Source organism: Hyaena hyaena, unplaced genomic scaffold (genome assembly GCF_003009895.1).
Source record: "Hyaena hyaena isolate Hyena2069 unplaced genomic scaffold, ASM300989v1 scaffold_836, whole genome shotgun sequence".
Taxonomy (NCBI): domain Eukaryota; kingdom Metazoa; phylum Chordata; class Mammalia; order Carnivora; family Hyaenidae; genus Hyaena; species Hyaena hyaena.
This window is the reverse complement of record NW_024081464.1, coordinates 508,399-530,690: the sequence shown is the minus strand read 5'-3', so window position 1 is coordinate 530,690 and position 22,292 is coordinate 508,399. Positions and strand designations below refer to the sequence as shown.

General features: G+C 52.5%; 1 protein-coding gene across 3 annotated transcripts; it reads left to right on the top strand.

The window, feature by feature from the left end:
- The first annotated feature begins 1,719 nt into the window (after window positions 1-1,719).
- On the top strand, window positions 1,720-21,480 carry CTSB (cathepsin B). 3 transcript variants are annotated; one of them, XR_005525952.1, is made up of 11 exons: window positions 1,720-1,821; window positions 13,593-13,743; window positions 14,758-14,843; window positions 15,590-15,704; window positions 16,904-17,022; window positions 17,824-17,909; window positions 18,172-18,315; window positions 18,835-18,951; window positions 19,885-20,013; window positions 20,502-20,656; window positions 21,265-21,480. XR_005525952.1 is itself a non-coding variant. In XM_039219727.1 (10 exons), the coding sequence occupies exons 2-10, from the start codon at window positions 13,618-13,620 to the stop codon at window positions 20,597-20,599; spliced, it is 1,020 nt and encodes a 339-aa protein (XP_039075658.1). In that variant the 5' UTR covers window positions 1,720-1,821; window positions 13,593-13,617; the 3' UTR covers window positions 20,600-21,480. The 3 variants fall into 3 exon arrangements, 2 of the variants coding, with proteins under 2 accessions (XP_039075658.1, XP_039075659.1); XM_039219727.1 differs by having other exon boundaries at window positions 20,502-21,480; XM_039219728.1 differs by lacking the exons at window positions 1,720-1,821; window positions 13,593-13,743; window positions 14,758-14,843; window positions 16,904-17,022 and having other exon boundaries at window positions 15,631-15,704; window positions 20,502-21,480.
- Window positions 21,481-22,292: the final 812 nt, after the last annotated feature.

Below are 22,292 nucleotides of genomic sequence, written 5' to 3'. Positions count from 1 at the left end.
ACCATGAGGATTTACCATGTTTATCTGTGTGTCTTCCATGGCTTCCTTTTATAAGGGCCATTATGGGGGGGGGCCTGCCCCCAGGTGGGACATGTATGATACTCCTTGGACAGTCCCGGCTACCCCAAAACAGGAAAGGACAAAAAACCCAAATGGTTAAACTAAAAATATCTCCACCAGTTTACCAGAAAAAGGCAATCCTATCAATAGTGTAGGGTCCAGGAACTCCCCACAGTCTTGATGTTAATGCTTTGCTAGAGGAAAGAACAACCTTAGCTAGACAATAGCTAGGCCTCCAGTAATCTGTGAGTCTTTAGCATAAGAAAATCTCTTTGGAAACTTCTTGACTTTACCTCCCCCAACTCCATAGTATATAACCAGTCACTCTTCACAACCCCAGCGCAGCTCTTTCTGCCCATGGGTCCTGTCCCCATGCGTTAATAAAATCACCTTTTTCACACCAAAGATGTCTTCAAGAATTCTTTCTTGGCCGTCAGCTCTGAACCCCACCATCACTCCAAAACCCCATCAAAAACACTGATTTGCAGTCTAGCCTTCATGGTTTTCAAGATATGACCTAGGAAGCTTGCAGCTGGGGCCATCTTGGCGGCCAGCCTTCTTCCCCACTCTTGGGAGCTCCTCAGCTATTCCACTCAATTGAAGGTTTAGTAACCGTGAGTGGACTCTGAGACCTCTACTCCCATCTTTAATTGGGACCAAACAGGTAGAAGTGTATGTGTCCAGATCGCTCTCTCTGACCTGCCATGGCAGGCACAGGGACTAACAGCTCATGGCCAGACATCTCCAAGACGCAGCAGCTATCAGCCAGGACTTCTTGGGGACAAGAACTACAGACCTAGAGTTTTTTTGTTTTTGTTTTCGTTTTTACCAGAAGCACCTGGATATAAACTGGACTTCCCTGAGCCTCTGGAATAAAACTGAGATTATACCGACCTACCAAAGTTGTCGGAAAGGATTAGAAGCCCTGGGATTCATGGAGGGGGTGGGTCTTGAGACACCCCACCTTCTACATCAGCCTCCCTAGGCACTCCCCGAATAAACTCCAAGTAAAACAGTGTACTTGCTGTGAGGGTCCCCTTTAGGACAGGTCTCCTGGCACCCCTCTTCCAAACATTTCTGCCCCTAAGATCCTTCTCTTCCGTGGACGTCCTGCCTCAGGTTCTGAAATTCATGCCCATTGATTATTATATAGCCGGCCTATTTTATAGGCACGTTCTCCGAATATCCATGCTAAAAGAGACTTTTAAGGCTCTTCTGGGAGATCTACTCTCACTATACCCACAACTCAGGCAGCGCTTTCTGAAAGAATGAAATAAAGGACGTTATTCCCTCCCCCAAGCAGGGACCCATCAGGCTTTGAATGGCTGCTTTCAGGCTTCGGCGGCCCCTGGGGAATTTCTCCCGGCTGGACAGCGGCCCTTAGGGCCACCTGCATCTCCCCTCCGCTCCCCACTGGCCCCATCCGTAAGGGTAGAGGCCGACGAGGCTCGGAGCCCCTCTTCCTGGCGCGGCGCCAGGAGCGTCCCGTCAGCCCAGCGTAGGAGCTCTCGGAGCCGAGTCGGGCGCAGGGTCCGCGGGGGGGCCCGGGGCGCGGGGGCGGGCCGCCGGCCGGGGTGGGGGATGGGGCGGGCCAGCAGGCCCCGGGCTCGCAGCGGTCACGTGGCGAGTCAGCTGCGCGCGCAGGGCGGAGCCGGGCGCGGTAAATAGGCGCGGGGGCCGGCTCCGGGAAGCTACGGCGGCTGCTCGGCACCGGTACCCCAGCTCGCTGGCTGCAGGCCCAGGCTTTCGGCTGCTGAGTCGGTGAGTCCGGGCGGTGGGGGGGCGGTGGAAACGCGGCGCCACTGCGGTGGAAGTGACCTTGGCGATGGGACGGGGAGACGGGGCTCCTCTGCACCCCCGCGAGGCCCAGGCGCCGTCCCGAGGCATCCCCGGGGCGGCGGGAAGTGGGGGGACCCTTGGGCTGTCACAGCTGGGCGGGCAGGGATGGTAGCCCACACACTTCTAGAAGTCCGTGTGGGGAGAAAAGCAAAAAACAAGAACAACAACAACAAAAAAACAATCAATCCCACGCGGTCAGCCTGGCACCCGCCCCGGACCCCGGCCGGAAAGCAGGCACCCGCCGGCCCGTCCCCGAGGGCTGTGTTCGCGACCCCGGGTCGGCTCAGCCCGACCCCACGATCCGCCCGGCTCCAGGGTCGAGTCTGGGAAGCAGCTCCGGCGGAGCCGGGGAGTTTGCGGGGGAGTCCGGGGGAGGAGCTTTCGGGGAAGGGTTTGGCCTGGATCCTGGAGACTTTCCGGCTAGAATCTAGCTCCCCAGCCCCTTGTGAGCTTCTGGGCCTCAGTTTCCTCAGGAAATTGCTGATAAAATAGTGTCTCCGTGCAGCTGTTTTTTTATTCCAAAAGATTTGCTCGGGGAACTTTTCTGCACACGACCACACACGATTCCAGGGACCCCACGAGATAGAAACGGGAAAACTGGACCCTAGAACTGGGTGGAGTCGGGTGGAGGCCACATGTTGAGCTAAGTCCACCGATGGGAGGAGAAATTAAGCAGGAAGCAAGTTGGGAGACTAGGAAAAGGGCGTGGGGGCTCCAGCCCCCCTCTTTCTGGGAGCCCGGGGCGGAGGGGACGGACGATGCCACTCCCTACCGCAGTGGAGCGGAGGCGGTGCCTTCCACAGGCCCAGGGTTGTGTGGGAGAGGAGAAAGCAGGGCAGAGTCTCTGGGGCATCTTCCCTGAGTTAGTGACTCTGGAGGCCTGGGAGAGGGAGTCGGAGGGTAGCAGCTGGCCGTCCTGGTAGATGTGAATTGGATTTACCTTCTTTGTGGGCCTAGATCATCCTCTTCCCCAGGCTGGAGGAAGCCAACAGGCTGGGGCAGGGAGGACTCTTACCCTGTCCCTCACCTCCCGTGGGTTCAAAGGAAGCCCGAGCTCCTTTTGTTACCTTAGAAAACGAATCCTCAAGTGCCTCCGCCAGAGGCAAACACAGCTGAGATACATTCGCCCAGTTGACTTTGTAATAGATTCAGAACTATAAGGTGACAGGTGACGTGGCTTAGAAGTGGTCTGTTTTAGTAAAGGCTGCTTTTCTTCCATAGCATTCTTAATGTAATGGAGAATTGTTTTCTGTTGGCGCTGATGATGGTGACCCAGAGCCCTTGAAGTTTATGGAAAAAGGGGCTGAGCTCCACCCGATCCCCCCCCCAGGCAGTAGCTTTCCCAAAGGAGGGTTGAAGGTGCCCTGGAGAAAGGTTCTGCTCAAATCTTTTTTGGGCATCTGTCCCAGAGCTGGGGAGTGGAAAGGTATAGATCCCTTATCTGGGGGACTTTGAGGGCCAGTCCAGCCCTGGCTCCAATAATTGCCCTGCTCTTGGGTGAGGACAACCGTTTCTGAACTGGTCGGGTGGTCAGGCCTTTGGGCTTTAGGATGTGCCGCAGGTGTGCTGCTGATTCAGCAGCTTGAGCTGAGGCCTCTTCTAGACTGGTTCTTTTTCTCCCCAGTTAGAGGATCTGGGAGTTGGGGTAAGAAGTTAGTTGCACACGTCCCAGGGGTAAGAGATTTTGTATTGCTATTGGCAGTTGGATTGAGAGGCCATGGAGAGCACATCCAAAGGAGCCTTCGAGCATCTGCTGGGTGGTTTTCTTCAATGTGGTCATGAGTTGTGGTTGTGTAGACTTTCCCTGTCCTAGGGAGGGAAGAACTGAAGTCTTTTGGAAGGAGGGCTGTGATGTCTGCTGCCTATTTTTAGATAGTTTCACATAAGGACAATGTTAAAGAAATGGAAATTTTTCCAGATCAAGAAGGATGGAAATCGGGCGTGTAGAGAGAGTTGACACGGAGAGGAGTCTAGGCGAGGCACACGCAAGTATGTGTTGATTATACTTGATCTGCAGCAGTGTCTGCGCCTGGTCCCATATATAATATAGCGTCACCTCTTGGTTTAAGCTCAGCACACATTCCTGAAGCTGCCTAAGAAAAGGTGTGTGGGCGATAAATCCTCTTTTCATGGCTGTTAATTAATGTTTCTATTCCATCCTCGTATGGATAGGGAAGGGGACCTAGGAACCAAACGCCATTATATATTTAGACTTCACTCCATCTCATTTTTAACCTCAAGCCTCATGCCCAAACCTTTTCCACAGCCCCTGCAGCCTCCAGGCCTCAGGCTTGTGTCGGTTCCGAGGTGAGCGCATTTCCTCTTGGTCACAGCTCCCCTTTGAAGGAGGCAGGTTGCAGCCTGTTGGCTCCATTACCCTCTGGGACCTGCCTCTGATCTTCTTGGGAGACATTCTGGCTCCTGTCTGTTCTTTTCTTTAGAATTCTCCTGCACCCTTTTTTTTGGGGGGGGGGTGGTTTTAATACTTTGTATCAATCTGTGAACAATGTTATTAAAATTGATAATACTCGAGTTAGGGGGGAAAATAAAATAATGGTACTTGGGCTGCGGTGTATCCCTTTCCACAAGTGTTTGTGAGACTTATTTATGTTGCTACCTGAAGATCTAGTTCATTTCCAATGCACAGTATACACCAAGGGACAGTTAGCTTTTACTTTTTCACCAGTCACGGAAGCACTACAGTAACCCCACCAATTGCTAGGTCATAAGGTGTGTGTGCATTTTCCGTTTTGCTAGACACTGATCGAGCGCTGTCCAGTGACGTGTTATCAGTAGGGGCTACCAGAGGGCTTGAGGGTTCCTCTTCCTCATTTACCACCACTAGCAATTACCAGACTTTAATTTTTACCAACCCGATGGGCTTGAGATGGTGTTGCTGATTGAATTTTTATTTCCAGGAATTCAAATTAAATTCCTTTCCCAGGAAACCATTGGTTTAGTGAGGTTTTCTGTTCTTGTCCTTGATCACTGTGTATGTAGTTTTAATGTGTCTGTTAACAGTGAGAACTTACTAAGGTTTCTCTAGATCCTAACAGGTATCTGGACTTCTCTGTAATTAGATAACATTTTCTAATTTTTTTTTTTTTTTAGTTCAGGATGCATGTGTGTTTGGGGTACTGTAGTTTGACTTTTCCACTTTCCAGATGAGAATATTGAGGCTGCTGCAAGTTTGTGACATGACAGAGGTCACTAAAATAATTGAGGTGGAATTTCTCCTGGGGTTTGAGCTGTGGCCAGTTGTCTGTCCCTACTCAGATATACTCCTCAGGGCTCGCTTGTTTTCCCAAGCACCCATTTCCCTCCCATGTTATCAAACAGAAGTTTTATAGAAGACCCAAAGGCCCCTTTCCAGCGTTACTGTTTTATGAATGCCGACGCCGAGAAAGCTGCATGCCTGCCATCCTGACTGTTGTTATCTGTCTCTACCAGGCCAGTAACTCACTTTGGTCTGGTCATCAAGATAACCTAGTTACCAGGAGGGCTGAGGGGAGGAGGATGGGAGAGAGCCCACCGAAATAGTAAACCGATCCAGTGTAAAGCACCTACTCTGCAAAAAGACCCAGCAGGGGCTGGGCATCTCCACGACCCTCCGACCTGGACATGGGCAGGATGTGCCCACACATAAAAAGGCGCATGGCCTCCAGGTTGCGCAAGACCCGGGAAGTCAGTGCCAGCCCAAGGCCTCCGCCGCTCCAGAGTTGCGGCCTCCTCAAACATCAGCCGGCAGCCAGCCTCTCACGCCATTTAGCCCTCTCTGCGTTTGGGCGGGCGTGGTTCTGGGGGTCAAGAGAGCAGGGTAAACCAGCGTTCGAGGACTTGCTGCTGCAGGTAGGAAGATTATAATTTTTCATCCATGTTTCCATGTACTTCTGAGAGGAATAAAGGTTGAGCCTGGGACGTCAAGAGTTCAGTGGCCTGTGACTAGAGCGATGTGTACGCCCCTCTCTAGTGAGTCCACAGCCGTGTCCCGGTGGCACGTTACAAGGGCTGCCTGCTCTGAGCCGGGCTGCGTGGAAGGCGCTTTCAAAAAGCCCATCTCCTTACATCTCCCAGCAGCCTTGTGAGGTGAGTACATTTTCCTGGAGCCTCTATAGGAACCCAGATCGAGCCGGAGGGCAAGGCCTTTCTGTCACTTGTGTTTGGCACTGCCGAAGCCTCCGCCACCTCAGCCACCAGCCAGCAGGAGATGTGATCTAGCCTGCAGTCGAATTACAGGGCTGCTGCGCCCCTGCAGGCTGGGGAGGCATGGGGCCCTGAGCTCATTTCAGTCTCCAGGCATCTCTGAACACTTTATAAAGCAGTCCTAAGGTCCTTCAGAATCCAGGCAGAATGCCCGTGTTAGAAACAGAGACATGAGAGTGCAGTGCCCCCTTTAGCATGTCCGTTAGTATCAGAGTTCCTGAGCCCAGCTGGTGAGCAAAAGTTCCAGAACTTTCCCCTTATCCCTTTGGTCCTCAGCAATGCGAAAGTTTTCAACTGCTGATGGCCTTCCTGGGGTCCATTGTTTTAAGCCGAAGGCAGTAATTCTCTTCTGTTTGCAGGATGTGGGCTGCTGTGGCTGATCTTAAGCAGTGTTCCATTTGTGGGCACTGTAGCTAGATGGTTTCCAGGCACTGTGGCAGATGAGCTCTGAGGAGGCCCGCCCTGCTCGACCTGCTGGGAATTAGTCACTGATTTTGGACAGATGGTTGGCAGGGGTTGCAGCAAGGAAAGTACCTGTGAATGGCCTGAACTGTTTCAGTGGGTGAGGCGGGTGGGGCCTCCTCACTGCTTCCCCTGGGGCCTACAGGGCTGTTAGCTGCACAGTTGGGGGCCCACTGCAGTGGACACCTTTTTGGGTCACTCAGGAGTTGCTTGGGGGCATTCGGCGGATCCTGGCTCTAGAGGACAGATTAGCAACTGCTGCCCACTCACCATCACAGCTTTGAGGAGACAGACTAGGAGCCTTTTTTGTTGTGCTCTTTTAAATTTAAAGATTGTAAACCACAAAGTAGTTAAACGCGTTTCCATTAGGAGCAAAGACGTGAACCACGTGAACCACGAAAGACCTATCAAGGCTGTGAATCAGACTCAAAGGCAGGGTCGGAGCGAATCTGAGATGAAGGCATGTGTGGGCGCCGCAGCCGCTCCAGCACAGAGTTGTAACTGGGCAAGTCGAAGTCAGAGGAAGTGAAGATCTGCCTGGTTTCGCTGTGTAGGTAAACTGAAGTGGTCGAAACTTCAGGAACAACGGTTGGTAGTGACGGCAAGAGACAAGATAAGTCTTCGTGGAAGAGAAAGAAGCTTGACAAATTCTCTAGCAAGGTCCCACTCAGTCTTCACAACCCTCCCGCCCGTCCACTTTCCCCCTAAACCGTAGCTACAGTGCAACTTTAGTTTGTGGCTGTTGGCAAAATCACTCAGGTTTTGATTGTTTAGAGCCAACTGTGCAAAAGGTTGGCAATATATGAACAGCAGCAGTGGACAGGGACGAGCCAAGTGTGGGATAGAAGACGTGGTGGGCATCCATTCATCTTCTATATGGGCCACAAGATTACCACTGGCTTATTTGGAGATTTCAGATCTATACGTCTGGTCTCCTTAAATTCAGTACAGATTTAGAATCCAATCTACCTGAGGGTTCTGCAGTCACATAAGAGAGCTTTTGTAAAAATCAAGCTTGATGGTGGTACAAACTGATTGCATGTCCTTAGGGTTATCGGGACTCAGCCTTCTGCGACTTGGCATCAGCTCCTCTCCTGTGTTTATTCTTACTCCTTGCAGAGTCCCCAGGTCTATATTAGTCCCAGGAATGGCTTCAAAGTAGTCTGGGGAATGGTTCTGCTATAAGGGGCTGGAGAAGTGTGGCTAATAGGAGCAGCTGGCCCCAGGTCTCTTGCACATGATGACATTCTATAGAACTTAAGTGAGGTGTGCTTTCATATAATAAACCCTTAAGTGCCACAGGGGTTTGGAGAGGAAAGAAATGTGAGAGCCTCTGTTTTTTAGCCAGAGATTGGCTTGGCAAAATGGCAGAGGGGTATAGTGGAACCCAAGGCCTACCCAGGAAGACCAGCTGACCAAGGGCTAGAAGCATCATCGGCCCACAGCTGTTCCCTCCACCATCCCATGCCCTGGGAGGGAGTCTGGTGACTTGCAAGTGTTCTTATCCACTTTGGGCCCTTCTTTTCTCACAGAATAAGGACTTTTTGTTCATTCTCTGCTGTAATTTAAAAAAACAAAACACAGAACTGAGAAATTAAAAGGGAAGTATTTGCCCAAAAGAGGGGAAGCAAAATCTGGCTCTGTTTCATGCGAAGGCCATAGAACTCATGACAGCTTGTTAATGAGCTTATTTTATTTATTTCAGTTTTGTAATGTTTATTTTTGAGAGAGTGAGAGAGACAGAGCACAAGTAGGGGAGGGGCAGAGAGAGAGGGAGACACAGAATCCAGAGCAGGCTCCAGGCTCCGTGCTGTCAGCACAGAGCCCGATGTTAACAAGCTTATTTTAACTGTTGGCACATAGGTTGTTCAGTGTGCATGCTTTGTGTGGAAGCAGAGAGAAAGGTGACTGGCGCTCACTGGACTGAAATTGCTACTGCTCTCAGGACATCTGTGTCCCCTTCAAGGAGGAGAAAGTTGATTTAATATTCTTTGGGCTCCAGTCTCCAGACTCTCAAAATGGAAGCCCATTTGGAGTTCTTTTGAAGTTAAAACCTCATTTTAATTCAGACTCTTCTGAATTAATGTGATAGAGAGGTATTGTGGATGGATTTGGAGTGAACTGGAGTTCTCTGGCACAGGCTAGAAGCAGGGGAAAGAAGGGAAGAGGGAGGGAAGGAAGCCGGGAAGGGAGTTGGACCTGGGAATTGAGTGTGCGCAAGTGAGCAGCCCTTTGTTGCTATCTTATTATAGAGCAGGCACTGTACCAGGGGCTCTGCCCACCCTCTTGACACGCTTGATTTCCTCCTGGAGCAGTGAATGGTCATTAACCCCATTTTACAGGTGGTGACACTGAGACTCAGTGCAGATTGGGACTCAAGGGTGCACAGTTGTGTAAGTGGAAGATCTGAATCCAGGTCTCCCAACTCCAAGCCCAAGGGTCCTCCTGCCCACAGGCTACCAGAGTTATTGACCACTTCAACCAGACTTTCCCAAATGCCACAGCCCTGTGCCTGGAGTGCTGATCTGAAAGGAAGAGCTTCCCAAGTGCTCAGTCCTAATGGGTCCAGGAGTCTGATTCAAGCTGAGCTGCCGCCCTCCAGGCTCACCTCTCTGAAGTTCACTGGGGCCCCTGGTTCTTCCTGACTCAAGGTAGGGAGAATGAAGTTGACAAGAAATTTGCAAGAGGACTTGTGGAACCAAAAGAAAAGGGCAAGTGCACCAAAGTGTCCCTTCGGGGGCGCCTGGCAGACCTTAGTAAGGAGTTGGGCCTGGGTACGGCCATGGCAGCTGTCAGTGCAGGAACTGAGAACCGTCTGGGAGATGGGTGGTGGCTGTGTTATCTGTCACCAGAAGAACCAGTGGAGTCTTGTGTAAAGTCCAAACTACCATGGAATTGTTCCCATTCTCCACTTTTGATTTAACGACTCAGCAGATGGCTAAGCCCCAGGGGGCCACCTGGAGGCACTCCTATGTGACAGTGCCCTGGGAGCATCCCCCTGGGCCTGGCTCAGGACCCAGCCACAGTCCTGTCACCCCTGACAGGTCACGGTGAAAGCCGAGAATAGGGTGTGATTCTGATGGGCTTGCCAGCCAGGCCTCAGCCTGCTGGCATGGGTGTGAATGCCCGTGTGCCCAGAGCGTATGCTTTAGTGTTTGTGCATCAGAGTCTTACGTCTGGGGAAATGCGAAGGTACCACCTAATTCAGAGGGCGTCGTGACAAAGGAAGGAATCTGACCGCTTTGCTTCTCTGCCCAGAAGTTCTCAAAGAGACCTCGGGGGCGCCTCAGTCAGTTAAGTGTCTGTCTCTTGATTTTGGCCTAGGTCATGATCTTGTGGTTTGTGAGTTTGAGCCCTGCATCAGGCTCTGCACTGCTGGCATGAAACCTGCTTGTGATTCTCTCTCTCCCTTTCTTTTGGCCCCTACCCCACTCATGCTTGCTCATCAGCGCTCTCTCTTTATTTCAAAATAAATAAACTTTTAAAAAATGTAAAAAGACCTCAGCTCCTTGCCCCTTTCACCATGTGAGGACATAGACATTTACCTAACAGTTTGGAGGTTATGTGGGTCCCTGATGTGGTCATGTGAACACCAGCGTCGCTGTGAGTCACTGGAAAGAAGGTGTTCCTGTTTTGAGCAGAAAGTCACCGGGGAGAAGTCCTCACTTTTGACTGGGAATCAATTAGAAGTGCATTTGGGCTCAGGGGTTTGGTAGCTCCACTACTCTCCTTCCTGAAAGACCAAACCTTTGAATATAATATGTTCATTTAATTTAAAAAAAAAAAAAAAGGTTAGTGGAAAATAAATCTCCCTGCCGCAGATACTGCTTTCATGTTTTTCTTGATATTTTACATTTGGTAATGGTAACGGGCATGTACATTGCTTAATGGTCTCACACTTATCGTGACTCACCCGCTCTTTGCTCTTTTCCACTTATGTGTATCTTGGGCTTATTTGCTTATTAGTACAATGTGGTTCGCTTCAGCTAGTTCGTATCTTAATGGTTGCTTTGGATTCTATTAATCATTTACTGTAACTTCACAGTTTCTCTGTTATTAGACACTTGCTTTGTTTCTGGTCTTGTGTACTGAATATTCTGTGTATTACAAATCTGTATAACTGTATCTGTGAATTTGAGGCTGGTAGAATAAATCTCTGAACGTCAAATTGTTGAGTCAAAGGGTGTGCAGATCACCAAGTTAATAGAGACGGTCGGGGGTGCCCTGGGTGGCTCTGTTGTTTAAGCATCTGACTTTGGCTCAGGTCATGATCTCATGGCTCATAAATTTGAGCCCCACATCTGGCTTTGTGCTGACAGCTCAGAGCCTGGAGCCTGCCTTGGATTCTCTGTCTCCCTCTCTCTCTGTCCCTCTCTCGCTCATGGTCTCTCTCTTTCTCAAAAATAAATTAACATTAAGAAATAATTTTAAAAAAGAAACGGGTCCTCCTTTCTATGGCTGCACCTTCCACCGGGTTCATCAGCTTCCCCACGCCTAACCCCCTCCTCCTGCCCCAAGGAATTGTCCAGCTGTATGCCTTTTCCAGTCCTTAATTTTATCTGTACCTCCCTGTGGTGGAGCATCTTTTAATATTTGCTGGCCATTTGTAGTTCTTTTTCTAATAACTTCATTGTGTGTGCCCCTTTGCCATTTTTCTATTCTGTTTTTCAGATTTTTTCCCTAAGTTTACTAAGTTTTTTATTTTGTGAGAGACAGAAGCAGAGAAAGGGAGAGAGAGTAAGCATGAGCAGGGGAGGGGCAGAGAGAGGGAGAGACAGAATCCCTGTGTGGAGCCAGACGGGGGGCTCGAACCCCCTGAACTGTGAGATCATGACCTGAGCCAATATCTAAGAGTCAGATGCTCAACTGACTGAGCTACCCAGGCACTCCTGTTTTCCTTTAGATTTTTAGGCGCCTCTTGCATTTTAAGGAAATGAAGCCTTGCATGTATGTAAATGCTATTTTGTAGTCGGTCACTTTTTGTTTTGTTTTCTAGAAGAGTGGCCTTATTTGCACGTAAGCAAGCATCGTCCCTTGAGGGTTCTGTTTTATGTCAGTCTTCAGTATCTCACTCCGATATTACGTTATTTAAAGTGTATTTATTTTCTTTATACGGTTTCCATTTTTATTCAAGACCTTTGTTCCATGTAACACTTCTCGTGTGCAAGAAACCAAGTGTAAAGATTCAGCCTCTTTATTTTTTCCGAGGTGCAGTCGTGCGAGCATGCTTACGACACATGCTTCTCCCTCACCTACCCGTACTGCACTCTCTGAGCACCCACATGTAGGAGGTGCTCCTGAATGGTCTGTTTTGTTGACCTGACTGTCCCTGGGCAGGGGTCACCCAGGGCTTTATAAGGTACCACCTGCCCCAGAAGGCAGGCCTCCATCAGCGCTCTTTTCCAGAACCGTTGGCCGCCATCACACAGCTGTTCTTCAGGGTGAGTTGTCGCTGAGGCCACTGTCAGGTTTAAACCTTCCTTCAGACATGTTCGGTGCATCTTCCTGTCACCCCGTGACCCTGGAGGAGGTGGTTCACTCTGGAAGCCCCGGAGGTTGGGGACAGGAAATCCTCTGCCCCACCCCCACCCCCCGTCCCCGCTGCGTGGGCATCTCAGAGGGCCCATGGTGCCGTGACACTGGAACATTTCTTGCTTTCATTAGAGCCACTTGCCTAAGTGCTGATTCAGAGGCCGAGCAGGAAGCTGCTGGGCCCCTGACTCTCAAGCCCGTCCAAGGTCGACGGCCTGTGGTGGTAATGGGATGGTTTCCCTTCTTGGAGGCTGCCACGTTGAGCTGGGAAACCGAGCCCTTGGCTGGCTGGACAATCCAGAAGACTCTGGATTCGTGCCACCGGCCAAACCAGCCTGGCTTCCCTGGCTTTGCTGGGTTTGGCACGCACTGGGCTGGGCTGGCTTGTGTTTTGCTTGTTTTATGTCCAGAAGGTGGCTCATGAAGTGTGTTTTCTTTTGTATTTTCTTTATCTTGTTGGGCCTCCACTTGGGACCTGATCTCAGAGGCTGTGTACTCTTTCAGAGCACTGACTTGGAAAAAGGTCTCTAAGACTTGGTTCTGCAGACCATGGAGAGGTGGCTTGGCAGTAGGGGGGAGGGCATGAGGTCAGTTCAGCCTGAGTACCTGCGTCATGGAGTTGTTATGGAAGGAGTCGTGGGTCCTGCTAGTGGCCGGGGCCCGGGGGTTATGACAGGCAGCAGGTCGGTGGGCAGCTATCCTCACAGCTCCCAAGATGGCCACAGGCCCCCCAGGGAACAGCACTGACTCAGACACGGCTTGAGAACAGCCCCCGAGACCCAAGCCACATGCGTCACCTGGGCGCAGCTGCAGAGGGGCCTGGCTGCAACGCGGCCATTTGGTTTTCTCTCTTCCAGCTCCCAGGCATCTGGAGAAGCGTACACAGCCAGCCTTAGCCCATGGGCTGCTACCACACAGTGCTTCACGTTGGGTGGCTTCTAATCGGAACTGTGTTTCTCAGTTCTGGATGACGGGGGGATGCCTGAGGCCAGGGTGCCAGGATGGTTAGGTGAGGGCACTCTTCCAGGTCACCATGCTTCTTGCGGAGTCCTCACGGGGCCGAAGGGGGAGGAGCTCTTTGGCATGTCTTACAAGAAACTAGTTCCATCGCGAGGGCTCCATCCTCATGACTGATCGCCTCCCACAGGCTCCACCTCCTAATCCCACCACAGTGGGGTTGGGATTTCACCATGATTTGGGGGGTGGGGGGCACGAATGTTCAGTCTGCAGCATGGCCCTGTGACATGGGCGTAGGTTGGGATTTTGATGAGATGAGGCCTGGGAGCCCGTGGGCGCTGCCACCACACCCTGGCCTTCCAGGAGAGGAAACAGGAACAGAAAGGGGCAGAGATGGCAGAGCCGGGAAGAGAACGTGGCTGTTTTGACCCTTGGGTGGTTTCTGGCCCTGGAACCATGCTCTGAGATGGCACCCTTGTGTATGGTAAGCACTTGAACTGAAAGAAGCGTCCTGACATCTCGTGTGTTTTCTTTTTTAGGTGAATCTGAGATCCAGCTTCCAAAATGTGGCAGCTCCTGGCCACTCTTGGCTGCCTGGTGGTGCTGACCAACGCCCAGAGCAGCCTGCCTTTCCAGCCCCTGTCAGATGAGCTGGTCAACTATGTTAACAAACGTAACACTACATGGAAGGTGAGCTGTGGGGACTTCTGTGCGTGCCCCTTTTTGGGCATCGGTCTGTGCGTTCTGACTCGCAAGGGAGGTGGCTGAAGCTGTGGCCCACAGGACACTATGTCCTGGACAGTTGGGCTGATTGAGAATCCTGGCCACTCAGGTTCATGCCTACCTGCCCCCTTCCCTCTGTGTGTGTGTGTGTGTGTGTGTGTGTGTGTGTGTGTACGCGCGTGTGCACACGCGCATGGAGGTGCACTGGGTGAGAAACCAGCTTTGGCAGTGCTCGCAATCGGGAAGGCCTGAGCCCCACCGTGGTAGGCATTTGTGCTCACCAGCAGTGGCAGCACCTTGATCCTGCCCTGCCTGCACGCCTAGGGCTGCAGGAACACAGAAGGGAGGAGCCAGCCATGTTCAGGGCTGCAGAGCCGTCTCTCGACAGCGGCAAATGTAGCAGATCAGAGAAGACGCCCCCTGGTCTGGGAGCTGCGTGCTGCCCGTGTGGCTCACTCTAGGCTGATCGTGGCCTGCTCTTGGGGTCCCTGTCTTGGTCCGTTCAGGCTGCTATAACAAAATCCCACAGGCTGGGAGGCCTGTAAGTAGAAATGTATAGCTTGTGGTTCTGGAGGCTGGAAGAACAATCTCGGGGGACCAGGGCGTGGTTGGGCTCTAGGGAGGGTGCTCTTGTGTTCCAGACGGGTGACTTCTCATTGTGTCTTCACTTAGTGGGAGGGGCAGGCCAGCTCTCTGAAGTCTCCTTTATAAGGACATGAATCCCACTCCGAAGTCTCCACCCTCATGACCTGATCATTTCCCAAAGGCCTCACCTCCAGACACCATCACATCAGGGGGCAGGCTTCATCATGAATCTGGGGGGACACATTTGTTCTACAGGAGTGCCCCCAATGCCCCTTGCTCTGCTGAGCTGGGTGGGAGCCCTGGCCTCGTCAGGCCTTGCGGGTGGGCAGCGTGCACACTTCCATCCACCCCCATCTCTAGACACTGTTAACTGTTGTGGGTGGGGCTTTCTTCCAGGCTGGACACAACTTCCACCACGTGGACCCCAGCTACCTGAAGAGGCTGTGCGGCACCTTCCTGGGTGGGCCCAAGCTGCCCCAGAGGTGAGTGCCTGCTCCCGGGGGGGTGGGCACTCTGCTGCACCTGCACCACTGCCATGGGGACCGCAGCTCTGTGTTGGGTGCGGCGGGAAGGAGGAAGAGAGAAGGCCTCCTTGGCACCCACAGGTCTCCCTCCCCAGAGCCCCAAGGGCGCTACCTGACAGGGCCCAGCCCCCAGTGCCCGTGTTTTGTTCTGCTGCAGGTGTCTCCCAGGTCTGGTTCTGCGTGCCTGTGTGTCTTGAATGGCTTAAGGATAATTTAAGAAAAGCCGTATGATCTCCATTAATATTCCATTTTTTCTAGAGAACTCTGCAGTGGGTGTTTTCATGTAGACATTATTCTCATAGGAAGCATTAGAAATCTCTGACAATGCGGACGGAAAAGCTATGGGACTTTGTATGGTGGTGAAGATATTAAAATTGATGCGAGGACTCCGGGCAGACCCAGGGTGGGGGGGGTGGGGTGTTGAGGGGAGTACAAACACAGTTTTGTGGACCTTGTGGCCAAAAGTCCTGAAAAATATCCCAGAAAGTAAGACTAGAAAGGAGCATGAGAAGTGAGAAGTTGTGTTGAGCTGTAGGATTCCTGGTTTGGTTCTACAAAATTCGCAGGGGACAGTCTTGCAGCTGTTGTCGTGGGCTTGTCTCCCCTGTGCCTCCCCTTCCAGGTGGTGGCCCACAGCCCTGGCTCCTCAGGGGTGGGGGTGGGCTGTGACACGCGAGCTTTTCACGGAGGCCTTCCTTTACTAGAGTTTCGTTTGCCGAGGACATGGTTCTGCCCGAAAGCTTCGATGCCCGGGAACAGTGGCCTAACTGCCCGACCATCAAAGAGATCCGAGACCAGGGTTCCTGTGGCTCCTGCTGGGTGAGAGGGGCTGGAGTGGGTGGGGGGATGGCAGCTGTCAGATCAGCCGTGACTAGGCCAGTCACACGAACTTGCTGAGCCTCTGTTTCTGTCAATGTAAAAATCATGAAGATGTGTGGTAGAAGAATAGATAGGTGTGCAAAGCACCCTGTGTGCAGTGTGCCCCATGTGTGTGCTATGATGCTGTTTTTATTTCTCTTTGACGCACTATCCCAGGCCATCAGCAAATACCATTAGTTTTGATTCCTACTGTGCCTTGTGGAGAGAGATCCCCTCTGTATCAATGAGCTGTCTTAATTTTGTTTAACTGTGGTAAAGTTCACGTGGTCTATTAACCGTCTTACCCATTTTTGGTCAGCAAATTCTTTTTTAACGTTTATTCATTTTTGAGAGACCAAGCACAAGCCGGGGAGGGGCAGAGAGAGAGACCATCCAAAGCAGGTTCTAGGCTCTGAGCTGTCAGCACAGAGCCCGACATGGGGCCAGAAACCACAAACCATGAGATCCTGACCTGAGCTATCTTAGCCATTATTTTAACTAAGAAAAATTTTTTATTTCATTTATTTTTGAGAGAGAGAGAGACAAAAGTGTGAGCAGGGGAGGGGCAGGGAGAGAGGGAGACACAGAACCTGAAGCAGGCTCCAGGCCCTGAGCTGTTAGTACAGAGCCTAACGCGGGGCTCAAACTCCCAGACCGCAAGATCATGATCTGAGCTGAAGTCAGATGCTTAACTGACTGAGCTACCCAGGCGCCCCTGTCTGAGCCATTTTTAAGTGTACGGTTCAGTGACGTTAAGTACATTCACATTATTGTGAATGCGGTCACCATGGTCCTTCCGTACAACTCTTGACACCTCATAAGAATGGAAAATAAACACGAACCCTCCATTCCCTGTCCCCCAGCAACCACCCCGCTTCTTTCTCTTTCTGACCAGTCTAGATCCCTCGTGCTGGTGAAATCATACAGTATCTGTCCTTTGTATGAGCTGTGTTTTATAACAGAAACCACGTTTAGAAGTGAACTGAGTGCCTAGGCAGAGATTTGAGGCGGGTGGGTGTCCTAATTTTAAAGACTGCCGTGAGCCTCAGGCCCCTCACTGACATTAGGAGAGACAAGTCAGCAGGGTCTGAGCTGCCCTCTGTGGTCCTCTGACGCGGTGGCTGGTGGGGCTCACCTGTGCAGGGCTTGTTTTCCTGCAGGCATTTGGGGCCGTGGAAGCCATTTCTGACCGGATCTGCATCCTCACCAATGGGCACGTCAATGTGGAGGTGTCAGCCGAGGACATGCTCACCTGCTGTGGTGACCAGTGTGGGGATGGGTGAGTGTGAAACAGCACCTCCCACTGTGGGAGCCGGGACCCCAGGCCGAGGCCCCCTGGAAGGTGGCTGAGGGCTCCCTGAGAACAGGTCAGAGAATGGTCCTTTGCTGGGGACAGCTTGGACCTGGGGAGTCCAGAAGCAGGCCTGTCGTGATTGCCGCTTTCTGGGAGCCACCTAAAACCAGGCTGGCCCCACAGCGCTGGGTGTGGGTGGTGGGGTCCAGGCACGACACAGATGGCCTCGGAATTTGTGCTTAAATTTCAGTGCTCATGCCTGGATTTTGGCCTCTTTGTTCCCTCTTCTTGCTCAAGGAAATGTAATCGCATTGGGGTCTGTTTTCTGTCTTTGAGAAAGAAGCCTGCCTTTTTGCTAGCTCTGGCCTTGGTTTTACAATGTGGTTCTCAGATGTGGCTGCAGGTTAGAAATACCTGGGAATTTAAAAACCAGTGCTGAGGCCTCACCTCACACCAGCTAAGCCAGCCCTTGGCCTTAGCATTTTCTGTATTAAACGCCAGAGAATAGCAGTGTGTATTCCGTGTTCCAGGAAGGACACAGCCTAGTTTGGGGTAGACAGGAATAGCAGAGTCGTTCCGTCTTGTTGAGGATGGTGATGGCGATTCCCTGGAAGAAGTGACAAGCCCAGGGAGGATGAAGCAGGATTGGCCGGGACCCAGCAGAGCTGCTGGGCCAGGTGCTGAAAGCAGTGGTGGGTTGCCCATTGACCCTGAGGCCCCAGGCAGTGGTCTGGGAGCGGCTAGAACTTCTCTCACAATGAATTCAATGAATGCCTCTTCTCTTAGCTGTAATGGGGGCTTTCCTGCTGAAGCTTGGAACTTCTGGACAAAACAAGGCCTGGTTTCCGGTGGCCTCTATGACTCCCATGTAGGTGAGTGTCTGCCATCAGCCCATACCTGGTTAGATGGATTTCATAAGCCACGTATAGTAACGGGCTCCTCGTGCATAGTGAAGGTGGAGGGCGGAGGGCACTGGGCTGGAGAAGGAGAAGGCAGTCCCCTCCGCGGCAGAGTTAGTGCAGTGAGTGCTGCAGACCTGACCTACCGTTCTGTTGCCCCGGCTCTGCCCTCTGCTTCAAGGGGCTCCTGAAGAAGCTGTCAGCTGACACCCTCCTTTCCACTTGATCCCCCCAGGTTGCAGACCCTACTCCATCCCTCCCTGTGAGCACCACGTGAATGGCTCCCGGCCCCCATGCACAGGGGAGGGGGATACCCCCAAGTGCAGCAAGATCTGTGAACCCGGGTACACCCCATCCTACAAAGAAGACAAGCACTACGGTAAGGTGGGGCCTGGGCTACCCAGCACCCTGGGTTGGGGACCTATTGACACCCTTCCCAGGCCAGAGGAAGGGAGAGGCCAGGGCAAGTGAGCCTGAGTCAGGAACACAGGATGGAGAAAGGAAGGTCATGAATGACTCTCTTGTCAGAGGGAGCAGCACACTGCATTTCTGCCTGTCTCCGTCCTGAATTTGGCCTCAGGATTCCTGTCGTTTTAGAGTCACAGACCCTCAGAGTTGGAAGGGACCAGACCCCTCGCTTTACAGGGGAGTAATCTGTCTGGCCTAGTATCCTGGGTACCACTTTACCCTTCTTCCAGGGTCTCTTGCTCACTGCCTCTCCTGGCACAGAGCTCTGCACTCCCACATCTCGGCTTCTGGGTCCCACTCCATCGTTCCTCCCGGGGGAAGCCTTCCCTGACCCCCAGGCTGGGTGAATCCCCCTATAAATCAGTGCATAGTTGACCGAGGGAACCGTGGGAAGCACACCTCACCCCCACTCTGCTGGTTCATTTGCCAGGATGCAGTTCCTACAGCGTGTCCAACGATGAGAAGGAGATTATGGCTGAGATCTACAAAAATGGCCCCGTGGAGGGGGCCTTCTCTGTGTATTCAGACTTCTTGATGTACAAGTCTGGTATGTGTTGGCCCCCAATGGCAGCGGGGGCAGGGGAGGTCTGGGTTCCAGGGGACCACCAGGACTTGATCAAGGAAGAAGACAACATTTTGTCCTGGCCACGTCCCGGATCATGCCTCATGTTCCATGGCTGAGGAGACAGGAAGCACCCGGCTGTGTGCAAGGCTGTGGGAATCAGGACAGCTCTCTTAGAAACCCCCCATCCTAGATGAACAGTCTAGCCGACCACTTCTGTCTCATTTACACTGTGCCAGGTGGAGAACTTCAAAGCTCTCAACTTTTAGGAAATCTCATTGGATAAAGGAAGAGGAGTCCGGCAAGGGAAAAGTTAAAAGCTGGTAGTGTTTAACAGCCCCGTCCCCACCCCCGTATTATAAAAGGATGCGTTTTCAGTTGGACAGAGTGATTCACCAGTGAGGGGATCGCCTGCTCGACAGGCCCATGAGCACCTCAGCCTGTACCTTTCTTCATCCGCCGATGCTCACTGCCAGCAAGCCAGCCTGTCTCCTTCTCTTCTGGGTGTATCCCAGGGCGGCAGTGTTACAGAACTCTTTTGACAAATAAGTCCTCACGTGGAGTCTCTGTATGTAGAACAGATAACTGGTTTGTTAACATTAAATTTTTTCCTTACATTAGAATTTATAACTTTAGTTTTAAAGGCAGCCAACAAGCACATTTTGATATTTATTCAACGTATGAATTTTGGGCTTTCAAAAACCTATTTAAATAATTCCCGAACATGGTGGGAGCCGCTGGAGCCTTCTGAGGGAACACCAGTCCTCTTATATAACCCTGTTGGCAGGCAGTTTCTCAGGAGGGCTTGATGGGCCCTCTGGACCCCATTTGTCCGGACAGGATAGCCGCCCGAGTTGCAGGGAAGCTGTGGGAAAGGGCGCATCGGCCCAGTCTGCATCCGAATGGGCTTTCCCTTAGGCGTGTACCAGCATGTCACCGGAGAAATGATGGGAGGCCACGCTGTCCGCATCCTGGGCTGGGGCGTGGAGAATGGCACCCCCTACTGGCTGGTTGGCAACTCCTGGAACACTGACTGGGGCGACAACGGTGAGTGGCGGCCCTCCTCCTGCTAACAGGGTGTAGTGAGCCAGGACGGTGTGGTGCTCTTTCCTTCTCTGCTCTACCTGGTACACAGCTCCTAACTCTAGGCCGGGGCTCAGCTGTGACCGTCCAGGCTTCCGGGAGCTAGCGAGCTGGGGCTTCCCTTGCCGTAAGGGAGACCCTGATCCTGAGAGGGCAGCATGGACCAGGACTCGGCTTCACGTCGCTGGCGCCCTCACAGCTGCCCCATTGCACCGGGCGCAGTGCCGGTTTATGTGGGGTCTGCTGGGTGGTGTCCCGAGGCCTCGTGCTGGGGCGTCAGGCTCCTGGGCAAACAGTGGACAGCAGTAGGGCTCCTCAGCGGTGATTTGGTGACTGCTTCGGGGCTGGGTTGGGGTCTGCCACGCCTGGGTGTTTCTGGGGTGGGTCTGAGTACTCTGGCAAGCCTCAAAACCCAAGGTACACTTTAAAGGCATGCTACTTTTGCTCTCCAGGCTTCTTTAAAATCCTCCGGGGACGGGATCACTGTGGCATCGAATCGGAAATTGTGGCTGGAATCCCATGCACTGAGCAGTACTGGAAAAGGATCTGATCTGCGGCAGGACTGGTCTTGCCAGCCCCCGGGCATTTGTTCCCTAAATTAAGCTAGGTGGGCTGGTGACGTGATGGAGGGGAGGAATGTTTTTTATTCTTTGCGTTCAGATGAGATACAAGAGGTTTCAGGGCCCGAAGGACCGGGCCAAACCTCGCGTCTACCATCAGACTGTCTTCCAAGGAGACCCCTCCGAGGCCTGCCATCCCCCCGGCCCGTTCGGTGGACCCGCTGTCTCCGTGCACACCTAGACCATGTCAGCGCCCGCTGCAGGCACTGCGAGCCTCCCCCCTAGACTAGCTGCGCGTAGTGCCTGCTTTTCCGACGCCTGCGACCGCCACCTCCACGCCGCCCCCCCAACCCCGGGCCCACGCACACGGGAGCGAGACGGACACCCCCATGGGCCTGCGGGCTTTCCACAGGAATAGGAAGTGGACGTCCTCGCAGGACAGGTCCCCACCCGCAGCAGTGCTTCTGAGCCAGGAGCTTGCTGCATTGGAAACAGGTTCTGAAGGAAAAACAGCGGGGCAGCTTTCTGGAGGGAGAAGGCCATTCTCCCAAGGCCCCCGCGTCCCTCAAGCTTCACAGTGCCGTGCCCCCTCTCTGGTCTTCTCCATGGCATGGCTCCTTTTTAAATAGAAGTTTTATTTTTGTGTGCACCCCAGCTGGTCATGTGGACAGAAGAGTAGCCTTTGGAAGAGCTGGCCTGCTCCACAGGCCGTCTCCTTACCACACACCTGGGCGTCGGCACCGGACAGGCCTGCCAGCCTGACACAGTGGGATGCATCTGGGAGAAGCCAGTTTTCACGGTTTCAAATCACTGCTTCACTCTGTTAATTTAACAAGGAAAGGAATGTGCCAATAAAAGTTTGCTCCCTTAACGTGACGTCTCGTGTTCCCGGGGGGATCCCACTGTCCATAGACCTGGAGCTGCTGTCTGTCCTTACTCTGCGGAATCACATTTTCCTGTTTCTGGAGGTCTCTTGCCTCAGTTGGGAGGAACTAAATACATGCCTACTTTAACTTCTCACTGCCCCAGCCGCACTTACAATCCAGGGTTTCTGTCTCCTTAGGTCCCTGTCATTTTCATCCACCCTGCTTTGTAAATTCATCGCCTAAACTGCCTCAAGCCCTGATAAGCCCTGCCCCTGCTTATTTAAAGAGCTAAGAACACCGGTGTCCCCCATGTTTTACCAGTTACAAGCCAGCGGTGACCTGCGTGAGGATTCACACGAGCATGGTGTGTTGGTGATGCCATGACCCAGGTGTCCTGGTAGAGGGCTGGCTTTCCCTGGTGTCCCCTCCGGTGTTGGAACGGGGTAGAGGCAGAGCCTGTGTGTCGTATTCTCAGTTCCCTACGTCTCTGATTTACACTGCTGGTTAAGAGCTGTGGCTTTGCATGGTCCTGGTTAAGAATCCTAAGCAACAATGCCACCCAGTTCTTGAGGGGAACAGGAAGCCGCAGCCATCCCACTGGCTGTCAACACCCGACTTCTCTTTCCCCCAGAGGTAGGCTCGCTCCAGAAGCATGGGAAGTGTGACTCCTGATGTGAGAAGTTAGAAATCAGAGGGGCACCTTGATAGCTGAGCCAGCTAAGCCTCTGGCTCTCTAGTTTTGGCTCAGGTCACGATCCTGTGTTTCTGGGGATCGAGCTCTGCATTGGGCTCTGCACTGATGGCGTGGAGCCTGCAT

Coding starts and splice junctions, on each gene's coding strand:
- CTSB (XM_039219727.1), top strand. CDS start 13,618: ATGTGGCAGCTCCTGGCCACTCTTGGCTGCCTGGTGGTGCTGACCAAC. Junction 18,952..19,884: donor CTTCTTGATGTACAAGTCTG/GTATGTGTTGGC, acceptor GCTTTCCCTTAG/GCGTGTACCAGCATGTCACC. Junction 20,014..20,501: donor CACTGACTGGGGCGACAACG/GTGAGTGGCGGC, acceptor TTTGCTCTCCAG/GCTTCTTTAAAATCCTCCGG.